This window comes from Protomyctophum parallelum (genome assembly GCF_964188405.1).
Source record: "Protomyctophum parallelum genome assembly, chromosome: 23".
NCBI lineage: Eukaryota > Metazoa > Chordata > Actinopteri > Myctophiformes > Myctophidae > Protomyctophum > Protomyctophum parallelum.
Window position 1 is genome coordinate 25298266 of NC_139715.1, and position 21078 is coordinate 25319343.

At 36.6% G+C, this 21078-nt stretch overlaps 1 protein-coding gene across 1 annotated transcript; it reads right to left on the reverse strand.

Moving 5' to 3' along the window:
- Positions 1 to 19496: 19496 nt before the first annotated feature.
- Positions 19497 to 20330, reverse strand: LOC310854326 (rab11 family-interacting protein 4A-like; the record flags this gene model as incomplete). Its single annotated transcript, XM_083758923.1, has 1 exon — positions 19497 to 20330. The coding sequence occupies one exon, from the start codon at positions 20328 to 20330 to the stop codon at positions 19497 to 19499; it is 834 nt and encodes a 277-aa protein (XP_083615049.1).
- Between the last annotated feature and the right edge of the window lie 748 nt (positions 20331 to 21078).

Genomic DNA, 21078 nt, shown 5'->3' on the forward strand with positions numbered 1-21078 from the left:
TTTTTCATCATTTTTGAGGATTTGAAAAAAAATCAAAAATTCAAAAAACATGGGTTATAGCCCATCGTTTTTAGAAAATTTGATTTTTTTTTTAACCTCGTTTTTCATCATTTTTGAACATGGGCTATAGCCCGTACCGTACGGCATACTATAGCACGCCGTTTTTCATCATTTTTGAGGATTTGAAAAAAATTCAAAATTTCAAAAAACATGGGTTATAGCCCATCGTTTTTTGAAATTTTGAAAAAAAGATTTAACCTCGTTTTTCATCATTTTTGAACATGGGCTATAGCCCCTACCGTAGGGCATACTATAGCACGCCGTTTTTCATCATTTTTGAGGATTTAAAAAAAAATCAAAATTTGAAAAAACATGGGTAATAGCCCATCGTTTTTTTAAATTTTGAAACCGCCCAAACCTTCATCCGAGGTGCCTCTGCTACCAGACCAGGGTTGTGAGCTCTCATGGGGCGGCTTAGCGGCTAAGGATAGACATTGCCATCCCTAGGTATATCGACCTGGGACAGTGGCAATTTGTTTTTGGTTTATTTTCTGTGTCTTGTTAGCAAATACAGTAGATATTTGATAGGGACGGCTGTAGAGAACCCCACCACTCTTTAGCTGAGAGTGGTGGTGTGAGTCTGAGAGAGCAGATTGCCTTGTTTGCCTTGTTTGGTGGTGGGTGGAGCTAATACTAATTTGGCACACCTGGGGTGCCACACAAACATTTGCTTTTCTCACTGGAGAGGTGCTGGGGGACACCACAGCTATCCTGTGTTTGATGTTGATGCATTATTCGTAAGTTTGCTCCTTGTTTACCAGAAAGTCCTTTTTTAGTATTTGATTTGTTCATGTTTAAGTTTTATAGTTTGAATTGTTATGTCTAAATTAGTTTGTACCTTCGTTTTGCTTATAAGTCCCTAACCCTAACCCTAACCCTAACCCTAACCCTAACCCTAACCCATTCATCATCACTTCCATCTTGTCCACGTTTTTCATCATTTTTGAACATGGGCTATAGCCCCTACCGTATTGCATACTATAGCACGCCATTTTTCATCATTTTTGAGGATTTGAAAAAAAATCAAAAATTCAAAAAAATGGGTTATAGCCCATCGTTTTTTGGAATTTTGAAAAAAAAAAATTAACCTTGTTTTTCATCATTTTTGAACATGGGCTATAGCCCCTACCGTACGGCATACTATAGCACGCCGTTTTTCATCATTTTTGAGGATTTGAAAAAAAATCAAAATTTAAAAAAACATGGGTTATAGCCCATCGTTTTTTTAAATTTTGAAAAAAAAAAATTACCTAGTTTTTCATCATTTTTGAACATGGGCTATAGCCCCTACCGTACGGCATACTATAGCACGCCGTTTTTCATCATTTTTGAGGATTTGAAAAAAAGTCAAAATTTCAAAAAACATGGGTTATAGCCCATCGTTTTTTGAAATTTTGATTATTTTTTTAACCTCGTTTTTCATCATTTTTGAACATGGGCTATAGCCCCTACCGTAGGGCATACTATAGCACGCCATTTTTCATCATTTTTTAGGATTAGAAAAAAATTCAAATTTTCAAAAAACATGGGTTATAGCCCATTGTTTTTTGAAAATGTGATTTTTTTTTTAACCTCGTTTTTCATCTTTTTTGAACATGGGCTATAGCCCCTACCGTAGGGCATACTATAGCACGCCGTTTTTCATCATTTTTGAGGATTTTAAAAAAAATCAAAATTTAAAAAAACATGGGTTATAGCCCATCGTTTTTTGAAAATTTGATTTTTTTTTCTTTTCTCGTTTTTCATCATTTTTGAACATGGGCTATAGCCCCTACCGTAGGGCATACTATAGCACGCCGTTTTTCATCATTTTTGAGGATTTGAAAAAAAATCAAAATTTAAAAAAACATGGGTTATAGCCCATCGTTTTTTTAAATTTTGAAAAAAAAAAATTACCTAGTTTTTCATCATTTTTGAACATGGGCTATAGCCCCTACCGTACGGCATACTATAGCACGCCGTTTTTCATCATTTTTGAGGATTTGAAAAAAAGTCAAAATTTCAAAAAACATGGGTTATAGCCCATCGTTTTTTGAAATTTTGATTATTTTTTTAACCTCGTTTTTCATCATTTTTGAACATGGGCTATAGCCCCTACCGTAGGGCATACTATAGCACGCCATTTTTCATCATTTTTTAGGATTAGAAAAAAATTCAAATTTTCAAAAAACATGGGTTATAGCCCATTGTTTTTTGAAAATGTGATTTTTTTTTTAACCTCGTTTTTCATCTTTTTTGAACATGGGCTATAGCCCCTACCGTAGGGCATACTATAGCACGCCGTTTTTCATCATTTTTGAGGATTTTAAAAAAATTCAAAATTTCAAAAAACATGGGTTATAGCCCATCGTTTTTTGAAAATTTGATTTTTTTTTTAACCTCGTTTTTCATCATTTTTGAACATGGGCTATAGCCCCTACCGTAGGGCATACTATAGCACGCCGTTTTTCATCATTTTTGAGGATTTGAAAAAAAATCAAAATTTAAAAAAACATGGGTTATAGCCCATCGTTTTTTGAAAATTTGATTTTTTTTAACCTCGTTTTTCATCATTTTTGAACATGGGCTATAGCCCCTACCGTAGGGCATACTATAGCACGCCGTTTTTCATCATTTTTGAGGATTTGAAAACAATTCCAAATTTCAAAAAACATGGGTTATAGAGCACCGAAGTCTGACGTCACTTTCAGTAGAGGGCGTCAGTCCCCAGGTTCATGTATTTGTTTAGTTGCATTGAAATCACCATAGGAGGAGTTTTAGATTGATTCATATAAGAACTGTGTTTGAAAAATAAACATGTCATCTCGGCCGCTTCACTCACATGGATATGAAGAATCAACTGACTGAGAGAAAACGCTAATGTTACTGCTGCTGAATTAGTTAGATTTTCGCTAGAAGCAGACTGTATCATATATGAGTGACTGACTGTTGCAAACGATACAGAGACACCTCCCTGACAATAACGCCGAGACAGCTTGTTTATTTTTGGACCACAACGCTTATAGTAGACGATATTAAGATCACCCCATGTTATTCTCCATAGAGAAACTACTTCCGTGAACCAGGGGAATCGTCGGGATGAGCGAGTTACGTCAGGACTTCGGTGCTCTATAGCCCATCGTTTTTTGGAATTTTGAAAAAAAAAAATAACCTCGTTTTTCATCATTTTTGAACATGGGCTATAGCCTCTACCGTAGGGCATACTATAGCACGCCGTTTTTCATCATTTTTGAGGATTTGAAAAAAAATCAAAATTTCAAAAAACATGGGTTATAGCCCATCGTTTTTTGAAAATTTGATTTTTTTTTCTTTTCTCGTTTTTCATCATTTTTGAACATGGGCTATAGCCCCTACCGTAGGGCATATTATAGCACGCCGTTTTTCATCATTTTTGAGGATTTGAAAAAAATTCAAAATTTCAAAATCGCTCTCCATCGCTGCTGCACGTCCAGACGCATCCATGGCTGCTGCACATCCAGCTACACTCTGCACCTCCTCTGCAGCAGCCGTGGTCCTTAACTCCCCTCCAACACCGGTTCCCTGACTGGATCCAACCCCCTGGTCGGCCCAGACCTTCATCCGAGGTGGCTCTGCTACCAGACCAGGGTTGTGAGCTCTCATGGGGCGGCTTAGCGGCTAAGGATAGACATTGCCATCCCTAGGTATATCGACCTGGGACAGTGGCAATTTGTTTTTGGTTTATTTTCTGTGTCTTGTTAGCAAATACAGTAGATATTTGATAGGGACGGCTGTAGAGAACCCCACCACTCTTTAGCTGAGAGTGGTGGTGTGAGTCTGAGAGAGCAGATTGCCTTGTTTGCCTTGTTTGGTGGTGGGTGGAGCTAATACTAATTTGGCACACCTGGGGTGCCACACAAACATTTGCTTTTCTCACTGGAGAGGTGCTGGGGGACACCACAGCTATCCTGTGTTTGATGTTGATGCATTATTCGTAAGTTTGCTCCTTGTTTACCAGAAAGTCCTTTTTTAGTATTTGATTTGTTCATGTTTAAGTTTTATAGTTTGAATTGTTATGTCTAAATTAGTTTGTACCTTCGTTTTGCTTATAAGTCCCTAACCCTAACCCTAACCCTAACCCTAACCCTAACCCTAACCCATTCATCATCACTTCCATCTTGTCCACGTTTTTCATCATTTTTGAACATGGGCTATAGCCCCTACCGTAGGGCATACTATAGCACGCCGTTTTTCATCATTTTTGAGGATTTTAAAAAAATTCAAAATTTCAAAAAACATGGGTTATAGCCCATCGTTTTTTGAAAATTTGATTTTTTTTTCTTTTCTCGTTTTTCATCATTTTTGAACATGGGCTATAGCCCCTACCGTAGGGCATACTATAGCACGCCGTTTTTCATCATTTTTGAGGATTTGAAAAAAATTCAAAATTTCAAAAAACATGGGTTATAGCCCATCGTTTTTTGAAAATTTGATTTTTTTTTTAACCTCGTTTTTCATCATTTTTGAACATGGGCTATAGCCCCTACCGTAGGGCATACTATAGCACGCCGTTTTTCATCATTTTTGAGGATTTGAAAAAAAAATCAAAATTTAAAAAAACATGGGTTATAGCCCATCTTTTTTTGAAAATTTGATTTTTTTTAACCTCGTTTTTCATCATTTTTGAACATGGGCTATAGCCCCTACCGTAGGGCATACTATAGCACGCCGTTTTTCATCATTTTTGAGGATTTGAAAACAATTCAAAATTTCAAAAAACATGGGTTATAGCCCATCGTTTTTTGGAATTTTGAAAAAAAAAAAAAACTCGTTTTTCATCATTTTTGAACATGGGCTATAGCCTCTACCGTAGGGCATACTATAGCACGCCGTTTTTCATCATTTTTGAGGATTTGAAAAAAAATCAAAATTTCAAAAAACATGGGTTATAGCCCATCGTTTTTTTTAAATTTGATTTTTTTTTCTTTTCTCGTTTTTCATCATTTTTGAACATGGGCTATAGCCCCTACCGTAGGGCATATTATAGCACGCCGTTTTTCATCATTTTTGAGGATTTGAAAAAATTTCAAAATTTCAAAATCGCTCTCCATCGCTGCTGCACGTCCAGACGCATCCATGGCTGCTGCACATCCAGCTACACTCTGCACCTCCTCTGCAGCAGCCGTGGTCCTTAACTCCCCTCCAACACCGGTTCCCTGACTGGATCCAACCCCCTGGTCGGCCCAGACCTTCATCCGAGGTGGCTCTGCTACCAGACCAGGGTTGTGAGCTCTCATGGGGCGGCTTAGCGGCTAAGGATAGACATTGCCATCCCTAGGTATATCGACCTGGGACAGTGGCAATTTGTTTTTGTTTTATTTTCTGTGTCTTGTTAGCAAATACAGTAGATATTTGATAGGGACGGCTGTAGAGAACCCCACCACTCTTTAGCTGAGAGTGGTGGTGTGAGTCTGAGAGAGCAGATTGCCTTGTTTGCCTTGTTTGGTGGTGGGTGGAGCTAATACTAATTTGGCACACCTGGGGTGCCACACAAACATTTGCTTTTCTCACTGGAGAGGTGCTGGGGGACACCACAGCTATCCTGTGTTTGATGTTGATGCATTATTCGTAAGTTTGCTCCTTGTTTACCAGAAAGTCCTTTTTTAGTATTTGATTTGTTCATGTTTAAGTTTTATAGTTTGAATTGTTATGTCTAAATTAGTTTGTACCTTCGTTTTGCTTATAAGTCCCTAACCCTAACCCTAACCCTAACCCTAACCCTAACCCTAACCCATTCATCATCACTTCCATCTTGTCCACGTTTTTCATCATTTTTGAACATGGGCTATAGCCCCTACCGTATTGCATACTATAGCACGCCATTTTTCATCATTTTTGAGGATTTAAAAAAAAATCTAAATTTTAAAAAAATGGGTTATAGCCCATCGTTTTTTGGAATTAAAAAAAAAAAAAATTAACCTCGTTTTTCATCATTTTTGAACATGGGCTATAGCCCCTACCGTAGGGCATACTATAGCACGCCGTTTTTCATCATTTTTGAGGATTTGAAAACAATTCAAAATTTCAAAAAACATGGGTTATAGCCCATCGTTTTTTGGAATTTTGAAAAAAAAAAAAAACTCGTTTTTCATCATTTTTGAACATGGGCTATAGCCTCTACCGTAGGGCATACTATAGCACGCCGTTTTTCATCATTTTTGAGGATTTGAAAAAAAATCAAAATTTCAAAAAACATGGGTTATAGCCCATCGTTTTTTTTAAATTTGATTTTTTTTTCTTTTCTCGTTTTTCATCATTTTTGAACATGGGCTATAGCCCCTACCGTAGGGCATATTATAGCACGCCGTTTTTCATCATTTTTGAGGATTTGAAAAAATTTCAAAATTTCAAAATCGCTCTCCATCGCTGCTGCACGTCCAGACGCATCCATGGCTGCTGCACATCCAGCTACACTCTGCACCTCCTCTGCAGCAGCCGTGGTCCTTAACTCCCCTCCAACACCGGTTCCCTGACTGGATCCAACCCCCTGGTCGGCCCAGACCTTCATCCGAGGTGGCTCTGCTACCAGACCAGGGTTGTGAGCTCTCATGGGGCGGCTTAGCGGCTAAGGATAGACATTGCCATCCCTAGGTATATCGACCTGGGACAGTGGCAATTTGTTTTTGTTTTATTTTCTGTGTCTTGTTAGCAAATACAGTAGATATTTGATAGGGACGGCTGTAGAGAACCCCACCACTCTTTAGCTGAGAGTGGTGGTGTGAGTCTGAGAGAGCAGATTGCCTTGTTTGCCTTGTTTGGTGGTGGGTGGAGCTAATACTAATTTGGCACACCTGGGGTGCCACACAAACATTTGCTTTTCTCACTGGAGAGGTGCTGGGGGACACCACAGCTATCCTGTGTTTGATGTTGATGCATTATTCGTAAGTTTGCTCCTTGTTTACCAGAAAGTCCTTTTTTAGTATTTGATTTGTTCATGTTTAAGTTTTATAGTTTGAATTGTTATGTCTAAATTAGTTTGTACCTTCGTTTTGCTTATAAGTCCCTAACCCTAACCCTAACCCTAACCCTAACCCTAACCCATTCATCATCACTTCCATCTTGTCCACGTTTTTCATCATTTTTGAACATGGGCTATAGCCCCTACCGTATTGCATACTATAGCACGCCATTTTTCATCATTTTTGAGGATTTAAAAAAAAATCTAAATTTAAAAAAAATGGGTTATAGCCCATCGTTTTTTGGAATTTTGAAAAAAAAAAATTAACCTTGTTTTTCATCATTTTTGAACATGGGCTATAGCCCCTACCGTACGGCATACTATAGCACGCCGTTTTTCATCATTTTTGAGGATTTGAAAAAAAATCTAAATTTCAAAAAAATGGGTTATAGCCCATCGTTTTTTGGAATTTTGAAAAAAAAAATTAACCTTGTTTTTCATCATTTTTGAACATGGGCTATAGCCCCTACCGTACGGCATACTATAGCACGCCGTTTTTCATCATTTTTGAGGATTTGAAAAAAAATCAAAATTTCAAAAAACATGGGTTATAGCCCATCGTTTTTTTAAATTTTGAAAAAAAAAATTAACCTAGTTTTTCATCATTTTTGAACATGGGCTATAGCCCCTACCGTACGGCATACTATAGCACGCCGTTTTTCATCATTTTTGAGGATTTGAAAAAAAGTCAAAATTTCAAAAAACATGGGTTATAGCCCATCGTTTTTTTAAATTTTGATTATTTTTTTAACCTCGTTTTTCATCATTTTTGAACATGGGCTATAGCCCCTACCGTAGGGCATACTATAGCACGCCGTTTCTCATCATTTTTTAGGATTAGAAAAAAATTCAACATTTCAAAAAACATGGGTTATAGCCCATTGTTTTTTGAAAATGTGATTTTTTTTTAACCTCGTTTTTCATCTTTTTTGAACATGGGCTATAGCCCCTACCGTAGGGCATACTATAGCACGCCGTTTTTCATCATTTTTGAGGATTTTAAAAAAAATCAAAATTTCAAAAAACATGGGTTATAGCCCATCGTTTTTTTAAAATTTGATTTTTTTTTTTTTTCTCGTTTTTCATCATTTTTGAACATGGGCTATAGCCCCTACCGTAGGGCATACTATAGCACGCCGTTTTTCATCATTTTTGAGGATTTGAAAAAAATTCAAATTTTCAAAAAACATGGGTTATAGCCCATCGTTTTTTGAAAATTTGGTTTTTTTTAACCTCGTTTTTCATCATTTTTGAACATGGGCTATAGCCCCTACCGTAGGGCATACTATAGCACGCCGTTTTTCATCATTTTTGAGGATTTGAAAACAATTCAAAATTTCAAAAAACATGGGTTATAGCCCATCGTTTTTTGAAATTTTGAAAAAAAAAAATAACCTCGTTTTTCATCATTTTTGAACATGGGCTATAGCCTCTACCGTAGGGCATACTATAGCACGCCGTTTTTCATCATTTTTGAGGATTTGAAAAAAAAATCAAAATTTCAAAAAACATGGGTTATAGCCCATCGTTTTTTGAAAATTTGGTTTTTTTTAACCTCGTTTTTCATCATTTTTGAACATGGGCTATAGCCCCTACCGTAGGGCATACTATAGCACGCCGTTTTTCATCATTTTTGAGGATTTGAAAACAATTCAAAATTTCAAAAAACATGGGTTATAGCCCATCGTTTTTTGAAATTTTGAAAAAAAAAAAAAACCTCGTTTTTCATCATTTTTGAACATGGGCTATAGCCTCTACCGTAGGGCATACTATAGCACGCCGTTTTTCATCATTTTTGAGGATTTGAAAAAAAATCAAAATTTCAAAAACATGGGTTATAGCCCATCGTTTTTTGAAAATTTGATTATTTTTTTTTTCTCGTTTTTCATCATTTTTGAACATGGGCTATAGCCCCTACCGTAGGGCATACTATAGCACGCCGTTTTTCATCATTTTTGAGGATTTGAAAAAAATTCAAAATTTCAAAAAACATGGGTTATAGCCCATCGTTTTTTGAAAATTTGGTTTTTTTTAACCTCGTTTTTCATCATTTTTGAACATGGGCTATAGCCCCTACCGTAGGGCATACTATAGCACGCCGTTTTTCATCATTTTTGAGGATTTGAAAACAATTCAAAATTTCAAAAAACATGGGTTATAGCCCATCGTTTTTTGAAATTTTGAAAAAAAAAAATAACCTCGTTTTTCATCATTTTTGAACATGGGCTATAGCCTCTACCGTAGGGCATACTATAGCACGCCGTTTTTCATCATTTTTGAGGATTTGAAAAAAAATCAAAATTTCAAAAAACATGGGTTATAGCCCATCGTTTTTTGAAAATTTGATTTTTTTTTCTTTTCTCGTTTTTCATCATTTTTGAACATGGGCTATAGCCCCTACCGTAGGGCATATTATAGCACGCCGTTTTTCTACATTTTTGAGGATTTGAAAAAATTTCAAAATTTCAAAAAACATGGGTTATAGCCCATCGTTTTTTGAAAATTTGATTTTTTTTTAACCTCGTTTTTCATCATTTTTGAACATGGGCTATAGCCCCTACCGTAGGGCATACTATAGCACGCCGTTTTTCATAATTTTTGAGGATTTGAAAAAAAATCTAAATTTTAAAAAACATGGGTTATAGCCCATCGTTTTTTGAAAATTAGATTTTTTTAACCTCGTTTTTCATCATTTTTGAACATGGGCTATAGCCCCTACCGTAGGGCATACTATAGCACGCCGTTTTTCATCATTTTTGAGGATTTGAAAACAATTCAAAATTTTAAAAAACATGGGTTATAGCCCATCGTTTTTTGAAAATTTGATTTTTTTTAACCTCGTTTTTCATCATTTTTGAACATGGGCTATAGCCCCTACCGTAGGGCATACTATAGCACGCCGTTTTTCATCATTTTTGAGGATTTGAAAAAAAATCAAAATTTAAAAAAACATGGGTTATAGCCCATCGTTTTTTGAAAATTTGATTTTTTTTAACCTCGTTTTTCATCATTTTTGAACATGGGCTATAGCCCCTACCGTAGGGCATACTATAGCACGCCGTTTTTCATCATTTTTGAGGATTTGAAAACAATTCAAAATTTCAAAAAACATGGGTTATAGCCCATCGTTTTTTGAAATTTTGAAAAAAAAAAATAACCTCGTTTTTCATCATTTTTGAACATGGGCTATAGCCTCTACCGTAGGGCATACTATAGCACGCCGTTTTTCATCATTTTTGAGGATTTGAAAAAAAAATCAAAATTTCAAAAAACATGGGTTATAGCCCATCGTTTTTAGAAAATTTGATTTATTTTTCTTTTCTCGTTTTTCATCATTTTTGAACATGGGCTATAGCCCCTACCGTAGGGCATATTATAGCACGCCGTTTTTCATCATTTTTGAGGATTTGAAAAAATTTCAAAATTTAAAAAAACATGGGTTATAGCCCATCGTTTTTTGAAAATTAGATTTTTTTTTACCTCGTTTTTCATCATTTTTGAACATGGGCTATAGCCCCTACCGTAGGGCATACTATAGCACGCCGTTTTTCATCATTTTTGAGGATTTGAAAAAAAAATCAAAATTTCAAAAAACATGGGTTATAGCCCATCGTTTTTAGAAAATTTGATTTATTTTTCTTTTCTCGTTTTTCATCATTTTTGAACATGGGCTATAGCCCCTACCGTAGGGCATATTATAGCACGCCGTTTTTCATCATTTTTGAGGATTTGAAAAAAATTCAAAATTTCAAAAAACATGGGTTATAGCCCATCGTTTTTTGAAAATTAGATTTTTTTTAACCTCGTTTTTCATCATTTTTGAACATGGGCTATAGCCCCTACCGTAGGGCATACTATAGCACGCCGTTTTTCATCATTTTTGAGGATTTAAAAAAAAAAAAAAAATTGAAAAAACATGGGTTATAGCCCATCGTTTTTTTAAATTTTGAAACCGCCCAGACCTTCATCCGAGGTGCCTCTGCTACCAGACCAGGGTTGTGAGCTCTCATGGGGCGGCTTAGCGGCTAAGGATAGACATTGCCATCCCTAGGTATATCGACCTGGGACAGTGGCAATTTGTTTTTGGTTTATTTTCTGTGTCTTGTTAGCAAATACAGTAGATATTTAATAGGGACGGCTGTAGAGAACCCCACCACTCTTTAGCTGAGAGTGGTGGTGTGAGTCTGAGAGAGCAGATTGCCTTGTTTGCCTTGTTTGGTGGTGGGTGGAGCTAATACTAATTTGGCACACCTGGGGTGCCACACAAACATTTGCTTTTCTCACTGGAGAGGTGCTGGGGGACACCACAGCTATCCTGTGTTTGATGTTGACGCATTATTCGTAAGTTTGCTCCTTGTTTACCAGAAAGTCCTTTTTTAGTATTTGATTTGTTCATGTTTAAGTTTTATAGTTTGAATTGTTATGTCTAAATTAGTTTGTACCTTCGTTTTGCTTATAAGTCTGATTATGCCTTTGGTTTTTTATAGCCCCTACCGTAGGGCATACTATAGCACGCCGTTTTTCATCATTTTTGAGGATTTGAAAAAAATTCAAAATTTCAAAAAACATGGGTTATAGCCCATCGTTTTTTGAAAATTTGATTTTTTTTTAACCTCGTTTTTTATCATTTTTGAACATGGGCTATAGCCCCTACCGTAGGGCATACTATAGCACGCCGTTTTTCATCATTTTTGAGGATTTGAAAAAAATTCAAAATTTCAAAAAACATGGGTTATAGCCCATCGTTTTTTGAAATTTTGAAAAAAAAAAAAAACCTCGTTTTTCATCATTTTTGAACATGGGCTATAGCCTCTACCGTAGGGCATACTATAGCACGCCGTTTTTCATCATTTTTGAGGATTTGAAAAAAAAATCAAAATTTCAAAAAACATGGGTTATAGCCCATCGTTTTTAGAAAATTTGATTTATTTTTCTTTTCTCGTTTTTCATCATTTTTGAACATGGGCTATAGCCCCTACCGTAGGGCATATTATAGCACGCCGTTTTTCATCATTTTTGAGGATTTGAAAAAAATTCAAAATTTCAAAAAACATGGGTTATAGCCCATCGTTTTTTGAAAATTAGATATTTTTTTAACCTCGTTTTTCATCATTTTTGAACATGGGCTATACCCCCTACCGTAGGGCATACTATAGCACGCCGTTTTTCATCATTTTTTAGGATTTGAAAAAAATTCAAAATTTCAAAAAACATGGGTTATAGCCCATCGTTTTTTGAAAATTAGATTTTTTTTTCTTTTCTCGTTTTTCATCATTTTTGAACATGGGCTATAGCCCCTACCGTAGGGCATACTATAGCATGCCGTTTTTCATCATTTTTGAGGATATGAAAAAAAATCAAAATTTAAAAAAACATGGGTTATAGCCCATCGTTTTTTGAAATTTTGATTTTTTTTAACCTCGTTTTTCATCATTTTTGAACATGGGCTATAGCCCCTACCGTAGGGCATACTATAGCACGCCGTTTTTCATCATTTTTGAGGATTTGAAAAAAATTCAAAATTTCAAAAAACATGGGTTACATGGGTTAGCCCATCGTTTTTTGAAAATTTGATTTTTTTTTCTCGTTTTTCATCATTTTTGAACATGGGCTATAGCCCCTACCGTAGGGCATACTATAGCATGCCGTTTTTCATCATTTTTGAGGATATGAAAAAAAATCAAAATTTAAAAAACATGGGTTATAGCCCATCGTTTTTTGAAATTTTGATTTTTTTTAACCTCGTTTTTCATCATTTTTGAACATGGGCTATAGCCCCTACCGTAGGGCATACTATAGCACGCCGTTTTTCATCATTTTTGAGGATTTGACAAAAAATCAAAATTTGAAAAAACATGGGTTATAGCCCATCGTTTTTTGAAATTTTGAAAAAAAAAAATTAACCTAGTTTTTCATCATTTTTGAACATGGGCTATAGCCCCTAACGTACGGCATACTATAGCACGCCGTTTTTCATCATTTTTGAGGATTTGAAAAAAAATCAAAATAAAAAAAAAATGGGTTATAGCCCATCGTTTTTTGGAATTTTGAAAAAAAAAAAATAACCTTGTTTTTCATCATTTTTGAACATGGGCTATAGCCCCTACCGTACGGCATACTATAGCACGCCGTTTTTCATCATTTTTGAGGATTAAAAAAAAAATCAAAATTTCAAAAAACATGGGTTATAGCCCATCGTTTTTTGAAATTTTGAAAAAAAAAAAATTACCTAGTTTTTCATCATTTTTGAACATGGGCTATAGCCCCTACCGTACGGCATACTATAGCACGCAGTTTTTCATCATTTTTGAGGATTTGAAAAAAAATCAAAATTTCAAAAAACATGGGTTATAGCCCATCGTTTTTTGAAATTTTGATTTTTTTTTTAACCTCGTTTTTCATCATTTTTGAACATGGGCTATAGCCCCTACCGTAGGGCATACTATAGCACGCCGTTTTTCATCATTTTTGAGGATTTGAAAACAATTCAAAATTTCAAAAAACATGGGTTATAGCCCATCGTTTTTTGAAATTTTGATTTATTTTTCTTTTCTCGTTTTTCATCATTTTTGAACATGGGCTATAGCCCCTACCGTAGGGCATATTATAGCACGCCGTTTTTCATCATTTTTGAGGATTTGAAAAAAAATCAAAATTTCAAAAAACATGGGTTATAGCCCATCGTTTTTTGAAATTTTGATTTTTTTTTTAACCTCGTTTTTCATCATTTTTGAACATGGGCTATAGCCCCTACCGTAGGGCATACTATAGCACGCCGTTTTTCATCATTTTTGAGGATTTGAAAACAATTCAAAATTTCAAAAAACATGGGTTATAGCCCATCGTTTTTTGAAATTTTGATTTATTTTTCTTTTCTCGTTTTTCATCATTTTTGAACATGGGCTATAGCCCCTACCGTAGGGCATATTATAGCACGCCGTTTTTCATCATTTTTGAGGATTTGAAAAAAATTAAAAATTTCAAAAAACATGGGTTATAGCCCATCGTTTTTTGATTTTTTTTTTTTTTTTTTACCTCGTTTTTCATCATTTTTGAACATGGGCTATAGCCCCTACCGTAGGGCATACTATAGCACGCCGTTTTTCATCCTTTTTGAGGATTTGAAAAAAAAATCAAAATTTCAAAAAACATGGGTTATAGCCCATCGTTTTTAGAAAATTTGATTTATTTTTCTTTTCTCGTTTTTCATCATTTTTGAACATGGGCTATAGCCCCTACCGTAGGGCATATTATAGCACGCCGTTTTTCATCATTTTTGAGGATTTGAAAAAAATTCAAAATTTCAAAAAACATGGGTTATAGCCCATCATTTTTTGAAAATTAGATTTTTTTTAACCTCGTTTTTCATCATTTTTGAACATGGGCTATAGCCCCTACCGTAGGGCATACTATAGCACGCCGTTTTTCATCATTTTTGAGGATTTAAAAAAAAATCTAAATTTGAAAAAACATGGGTTATAGCCCATCGTTTTTTGAAATTTTGAAACCGCCCAGACCTTCATCCGAGGTGCCTCTGCTACCAGACCAGGGTTGTGAGCTCTCATGGGGCGGCTTAGCGGCTAAGGATAGACATTGCCATCCCTAGGTATATCGACCTGGGACAGTGGCAATTTGTTTTTGGTTTATTTTCTGTGTCTTGTTAGCAAATACAGTAGATATTTAATAGGGACGGCTGTAGAGAACCCCACCACTCTTTAGCTGAGAGTGGTGGTGTGAGTCTGAGAGAGCAGATTGCCTTGTTTGCCTTGTTTGGTGGTGGGTGGAGCTAATACTAATTTGGCACACCTGGGGTGCCACACAAACATTTGCTTTTCTCACTGGAGAGGTGCTGGGGGACACCACAGCTATCCTGTGTTTGATGTTGACGCATTATTCGTAAGTTTGCTCCTTGTTTACCAGAAAGTCCTTTTTTAGTATTTGATTTGTTCATGTTTAAGTTTTATAGTTTGAATTGTTATGTCTAAATTAGTTTGTACCTTCGTTTTGCTTATAAGTCTGATTATGCCTTTGGTTTTTTATAGCCCCTACCGTAGGGCATACTATAGCACGCCGTTTTTCATCATTTTTGAGGATTTGAAAAAAATTCAAAATTTCAAAAAACATGGGTTATAGCCCATCGTTTTTTGAAAATTTGATTTTTTTTTTAACCTCGTTTTTCATCATTTTTGAACATGGGCTATAGCCCCTACCGTAGGGCATACTATAGCACGCCGTTTTTCATCATTTTTGAGGATTTGAAAAAAATTCAAAATTTCAAAAAACATGGGTTATAGCCCATCGTTTTTTGAAATTTTGGAAAAAAAAAATAACCTCGTTTTTCATCATTTTTGAACATGGGCTATAGCCTCTACCGTAGGGCATACTATAGCACGCCGTTTTTCATCATTTTTGAGGATTTGAAAAAAAAAATCAAAATTTCAAAAAACATGGGTTATAGCCCATCGTTTTTAGAAAATTTGATTTATTTTTCTTTTCTCGTTTTTCATCATTTTTGAACATGGGCTATAGCCCCTACCGTAGGGCATATTATAGCACGCCGTTTTTCATCATTTTTGAGGATTTGAAAAAATTTCAAAATTTCAAAAAACATGGGTTATAGCCCATCGTTTTTTGAAAATTAGATTTTTTTTTAACCTCGTTTTTCATCATTTTTGAACATGGGCTATACCCCCTACCGTAGGGCATACTATAGCACGCCGTTTTTCATCATTTTTTAGGATTTGAAAAAAATTCAAAATTTCAAAAAACATGGGTTATAGCCCATCGTTTTTTGAAAATTAGATTTTTTTTTCTTTTCTCGTTTTTCATCATTTTTGAACATGGGCTATAGCCCCTACCGTAGGGCATACTATAGCATGCCGTTTTTCATCATTTTTGAGGATATGAAAAAAAATCAAAATTTTAAAAAACATGGGTTATAGCCCATCGTTTTTTGAAATTTTGATTTTTTTTAACCTCGTTTTTCATCATTTTTGAACATGGGCTATAGCCCCTACCGTAGGGCATACTATAGCACGCCATTTTTCATCATTTTTTAGGATTTGAAAAAAATTCAAAATTTCAAAAAACATGGGTTATAGCCCATCGTTTTTTGAAAATTAGATTTTTTTTTCTTTTCTCGTTTTTCATCATTTTTGAACATGGGCTATAGCCCCTACCGTAGGGCATACTATAGCATGCCGTTTTTCATCATTTTTGAGGATATGAAAAAAAATCAAAATTTTAAAAAACATGGGTTATAGCCCATCGTTTTTTGAAAATTTGATTTTTTTTAACCTCGTTTTTCATCATTTTTGAACATGGGTTATAGCCCCTACCGTAGGGCATACTATAGCACGCCGTTTTTCATCATTTTTGAGGATTTGAAAAAAATTCAAATTTTCAAAAAACATGGGTTACATGGGTTAGCCCATCGTTTTTTGAAAATTTGATTTTTTTTTCTCGTTTTTCATCATTTTTGAACATGGGCTATAGCCCCTACCGTAGGGCATACTATAGCATGCCGTTTTTCATCATTTTTGAGGATATGAAAAAAAATCAAAATTAAAAAAACATGGGTTATAGCCCATCGTTTTTTGAAATTTTGATTTTTTTTAACCTCGTTTTTCATCATTTTTGAACATGGGCTATAGCCCCTACCGTAGGGCATACTATAGCACGCCGTTTTTCATCATTTTTGAGGATTTGACAAAAAATCAAAATTTGAAAAAACATGGGTTATAGCCCATCGTTTTTTGAAATTTTGGAAAAAAAAAATTAACCTAGTTTTTCATCATTTTTGAACATGGGCTATAGCCCCTAACGTACGGCATACTATAGCACGCCGTTTTTCATCATTTTTGAGGATTTGAAAAAAAAATCAAAATTAAAAAAAAATGGGTTATAGCCCATCGTTTTTTGGAATTTTGAAAAAAAAAAAATAACCTTGTTTTTCATCATTTTTGAACATGGGCTATAGCCCCTACCGTACGGCATACTATAGCACGCCGTTTTTCATCATTTTTGAGGATAAAAAAAAAAATCAAAATTTCAAAAAACATGGGTTATAGCCCATCGTTTTTTGAAATTTTGAAAAAAAAAAAATTACCTAGTTTTTCATCATTTTTGAACATGGGCTATAGCCCCTACCGTACGGCATACTATAGCACGCAGTTTTTCATCATTTTTGAGGATTTGAAAAAAAATCAAAATTTCAAAAAACATGGGTTATAGCCCATCGTTTTTTGAAATTTTGATTTTTTTTTTAACCTCGTTTTTCATCATTTTTGAACATGGGCTATAGCCCCTACCGTAGGGCATACTATAGCACGCCGTTTTTCATCATTTTTTAGGATTTGAAAAAAATTCAAAATTTCAAAAAACATGGGTTATAGCCCATCGTTTTTTGAAAATGTGATTTTTTTTTTAACCTCGTTTTTCATCTTTTTTGAACATGGGCTATAGCCCCTACCGTAGGGCATACTATAGCACGCCGTTTTTCATCATTTTTGAGGATTTGAAAAAAATTCAAAATTTCAAAAAACATGGGTTATAGCCCATCGTTTTTTGAAAATTATATTTTTTTAACCTCGTTTTTCATCATTTTTGAACATGGGCTATAGCCCCTACCGTAGGGCATACTATAGCACGCCGTTTTTCATCATTTTTGAGGATTTGAAAAAAAATCTAAATTTGAAAAAACATGGGTTATAGCCCATCGTTTTTAGAAATTTTGAAGAAAAAAATTAACCTCGTTTTTCATCATTTTTGAACATGGGCTATAGCCCCTACCGTAGGGCATACTATAGCACGCCGTTTTTCATCATTTTTGAGGATTTGAAAAAAATTCAAAATTTCAAAAAACATGGGTTATAGCCCATCGTTTTTTGAAAATTTGATTTTTTTTTTAACCTCGTTTTTCATCATTTTTGAACATGGGCTATAGCCCCTACCGTACGGCATACTATAGCACGCCGTTTTTCATCATTTTTGAGGATTTGAAAAAAAATCAAAATTTTAAAAAACATGGGTTATAGCCCATCGTTTTTTGAAAATTTGATTTTTTTTAACCTTGTTTTTCATCATTTTTGAACATGGGCTATAGCCCCTACCGTAGGGCATACTATAGCACGCCGTTTTTCATCATTTTTGAGGATTTAAAAAAAAATCAAAATTTGAAAAAACATGGGTTATAGCCCATCGTTTTGTGAAATTTTGAAACCGCCCAGACCTTCATCCGAGGTGCCTCTGCTACCAGACCAGGGTTGTGAGCTCTCATGGGGCGGCTTAGCGGCTAAGGATAGACATTGCCATCCCTAGGTATATCGACCTGGGACAGTGGCAATTTGTTTTTGGTTTCTTTTCTGTGTCTTGTTAGCAAATACAGTAGATATTTGATAGGGACGGCTGTAGAGAACCCCACCACTCTTTAGCTGAGAGTGGTGGTGTGAGTCTGAGAGAGCAGATTGCCTTGTTTGCCTTGTTTGGTGGTGGGTGGAGCTAATACTAATTTGGCACACCTGGGGTGCCACACAAACATTTGCTTTTCTCACTGGAGAGGTGCTGGGGGACACCACAGCTATCCTGTGTTTGATGTTGATGCATTATTCGTAAGTTTGCTCCTTGTTTACCAGAAAGACCTTTTTTAGTATTTGATTTGTTCATGTTTAAGTTTTATAGTTTGAATTGTTATGTCTAAATTAGTTTGTACCTTCGTTTTGCTTATAAGTCTGATTATGCCTTTGGTTTTTTTGCACTACTGATTGTTACCTGTTTCCTTTCTTGTCAGTTAAACCCTAACCCTAACTGTAGAGGCAAGCTTAAACTATATACTTGGCCTCTCGGCTGGGCACATGCAAGAACTGTTTTTGACGCGAATGTAATATATTGTCCAGGCATTGACTGCTGGAGGGTGAGGTTCCCATTTATTATACACATTTTGTAATACAGCAGTTTTAGTAATGCAAATACAAAGATACGGTAAAAACCGTGTGATCATAGCCTGTTGTGCCCATACCTAACCAAACCATTCAACCTGGCTTGTTGCACCTGTGCGCTCATAAGTCACTCCTGTATGACACACACCCCCCATGGTGAACCCGCCCATCAAACGGGTTAAAGGTACACACAGGCAGAAATGGCTCCTTCACCCCGGCCCCTAATTGTGAATATGATGAGCAATTATCCAAGGGAGCCATAGTTCAATATTAAGTCATGAATTATTACAGTGCTTCTTGAAGCAGGAAGAGCTTGGATATGGGCCGCTCCAACTGCCCTGTCCTTGTCTTCAACTGTACTGAACGTACAAATCCTTTCCTGTCCGGGAAGGTCCTTTCCCATGATCCATGATCCATGACAACAACAATGTCCCCTGTCATGTAACTCCTGTGAGGCTTCGTCCACTTTTGTCGTTCCTGCAGTAGCGGCAAGTACTCCCTTGTCCTTGCTAGTTGTGTGACTGTCAGTTCTTGATCTCCAGGATGGAGGGGTTGTGGTCCAGGATATTCAGGATGATCTTGTCCATGTACTGACGCAGACGGAAATTGATTTCTTCCTGCTCCTTCAGGGCATCCATTAACTGGTCTCTGGAGGCATTGTTCAACTCGTCCTTCTGTTCCCTCAACTTCTGATTCTCCTGTTTGAGTCTCTTCACCTCGTGCTCCAGTTCCATCTCCCTGGTCCTGTAGATGATGTCGGACAGGCTGGAGGAGGAGCTGCGACCGTCGGGCTTCTCCGTATCCAGCTTGAACAGCTGGAGGTGCTCCAGCTCCCGACGCAGATCCTCGATCACCTCCTGCATTGCCTCCTTCTCCTTCTGTAACTGCTGCCTGTTTTGTCTCAGTTTGTCCATCATCTTCCTGTAGAGGTCCATCTCATCCTTCAGACGCAGACTTGTGTCCTCCAGCTTGTCCGTCATCCTCTGTTTCTCCTCGTCCAGGTTTTCCGTCTGTTGCTTGAGCCGGCACATGTTCATGGACATGTCCCTGTTGTCGTCCTCCACCTGCTGAAGTCGGTTGGTTAGCAGCTCTATCTGTGTGTTCTTGTCCCTCTCCATCTTGCTGTAAGCCTCTCGGTGACGTCTCAGCTCCTCTCCCATGCTCTGCTCCGAATGGGACTCCTGCTCTTTGAGCAGCTCCTCCAGCTCGACAATAGAGATCCTGTTGGCATATATGGTTGTACCGTTTCTCTGGCAACCATTATTGCCCCTCGAAGGGCCGTTGATGACCCACCCCAATAGGGTCCTCACTGCATAGGGTCCGTCACCAGAGCTATTAATTACTTCCCAGGGTTCCATGAGTTTTGACGCATTCGTCCCGATCAACATTTCAATGTCAGCGTCTAATTTTGGGATTTTGACGGCCTTTAGATATTCCCATTTGTCGATATCTTTCTGTGTGGGAATATTACTCCTTGAAACAGGGATAGTATGATGAGTGAACATCTCTGGGAGCTCCACAAATTGGTTGCCATCCAACCTAGACACCTCCAGTCCTGTAAAGATTTCACTTTTAACAGCACTATCCTGGCCCATCGTGCGCAGTAAGATGTTGGTTTTTGTACCCTGCAAATTCAATTTTTCCATGAGGTGATTTGTGCAAAAGGTTGCTGTACTCCCAGGATCCAAGAAAGCATACGTCTGCAGCACCTTATCTCCCTTCTTAGATTTTATTTGCACAGGCACGATGGAAAGTGTGCTGTCTTGGTCTCCGGCCCCAGTACAACCATATGCTTGGAGGGAGACAAGTGCGCTACTAACTGGTCTTTCCCGTGTCTCGTCTCTGTGGATATGCAGAATCGTTGGATGTTTTAAATTACACTCATCACAAGTCAGACGAGCTCTACATTGCTTATTTATATGTCCTGCATTTAGGCATCCGAAACACATTCCTTTTATTTTTAGAAATTCAATTTTCTCCCTTTGAGAAATTGCATTTAGTGTTGAACACCGGAATAATGGATGTCTCTCTCCACAGTACAGACATGACTCTGAGGCTGGCTCCTGTGATGTTATGGACTCAGGGGTTGCAGTATGGTTGGTAGCT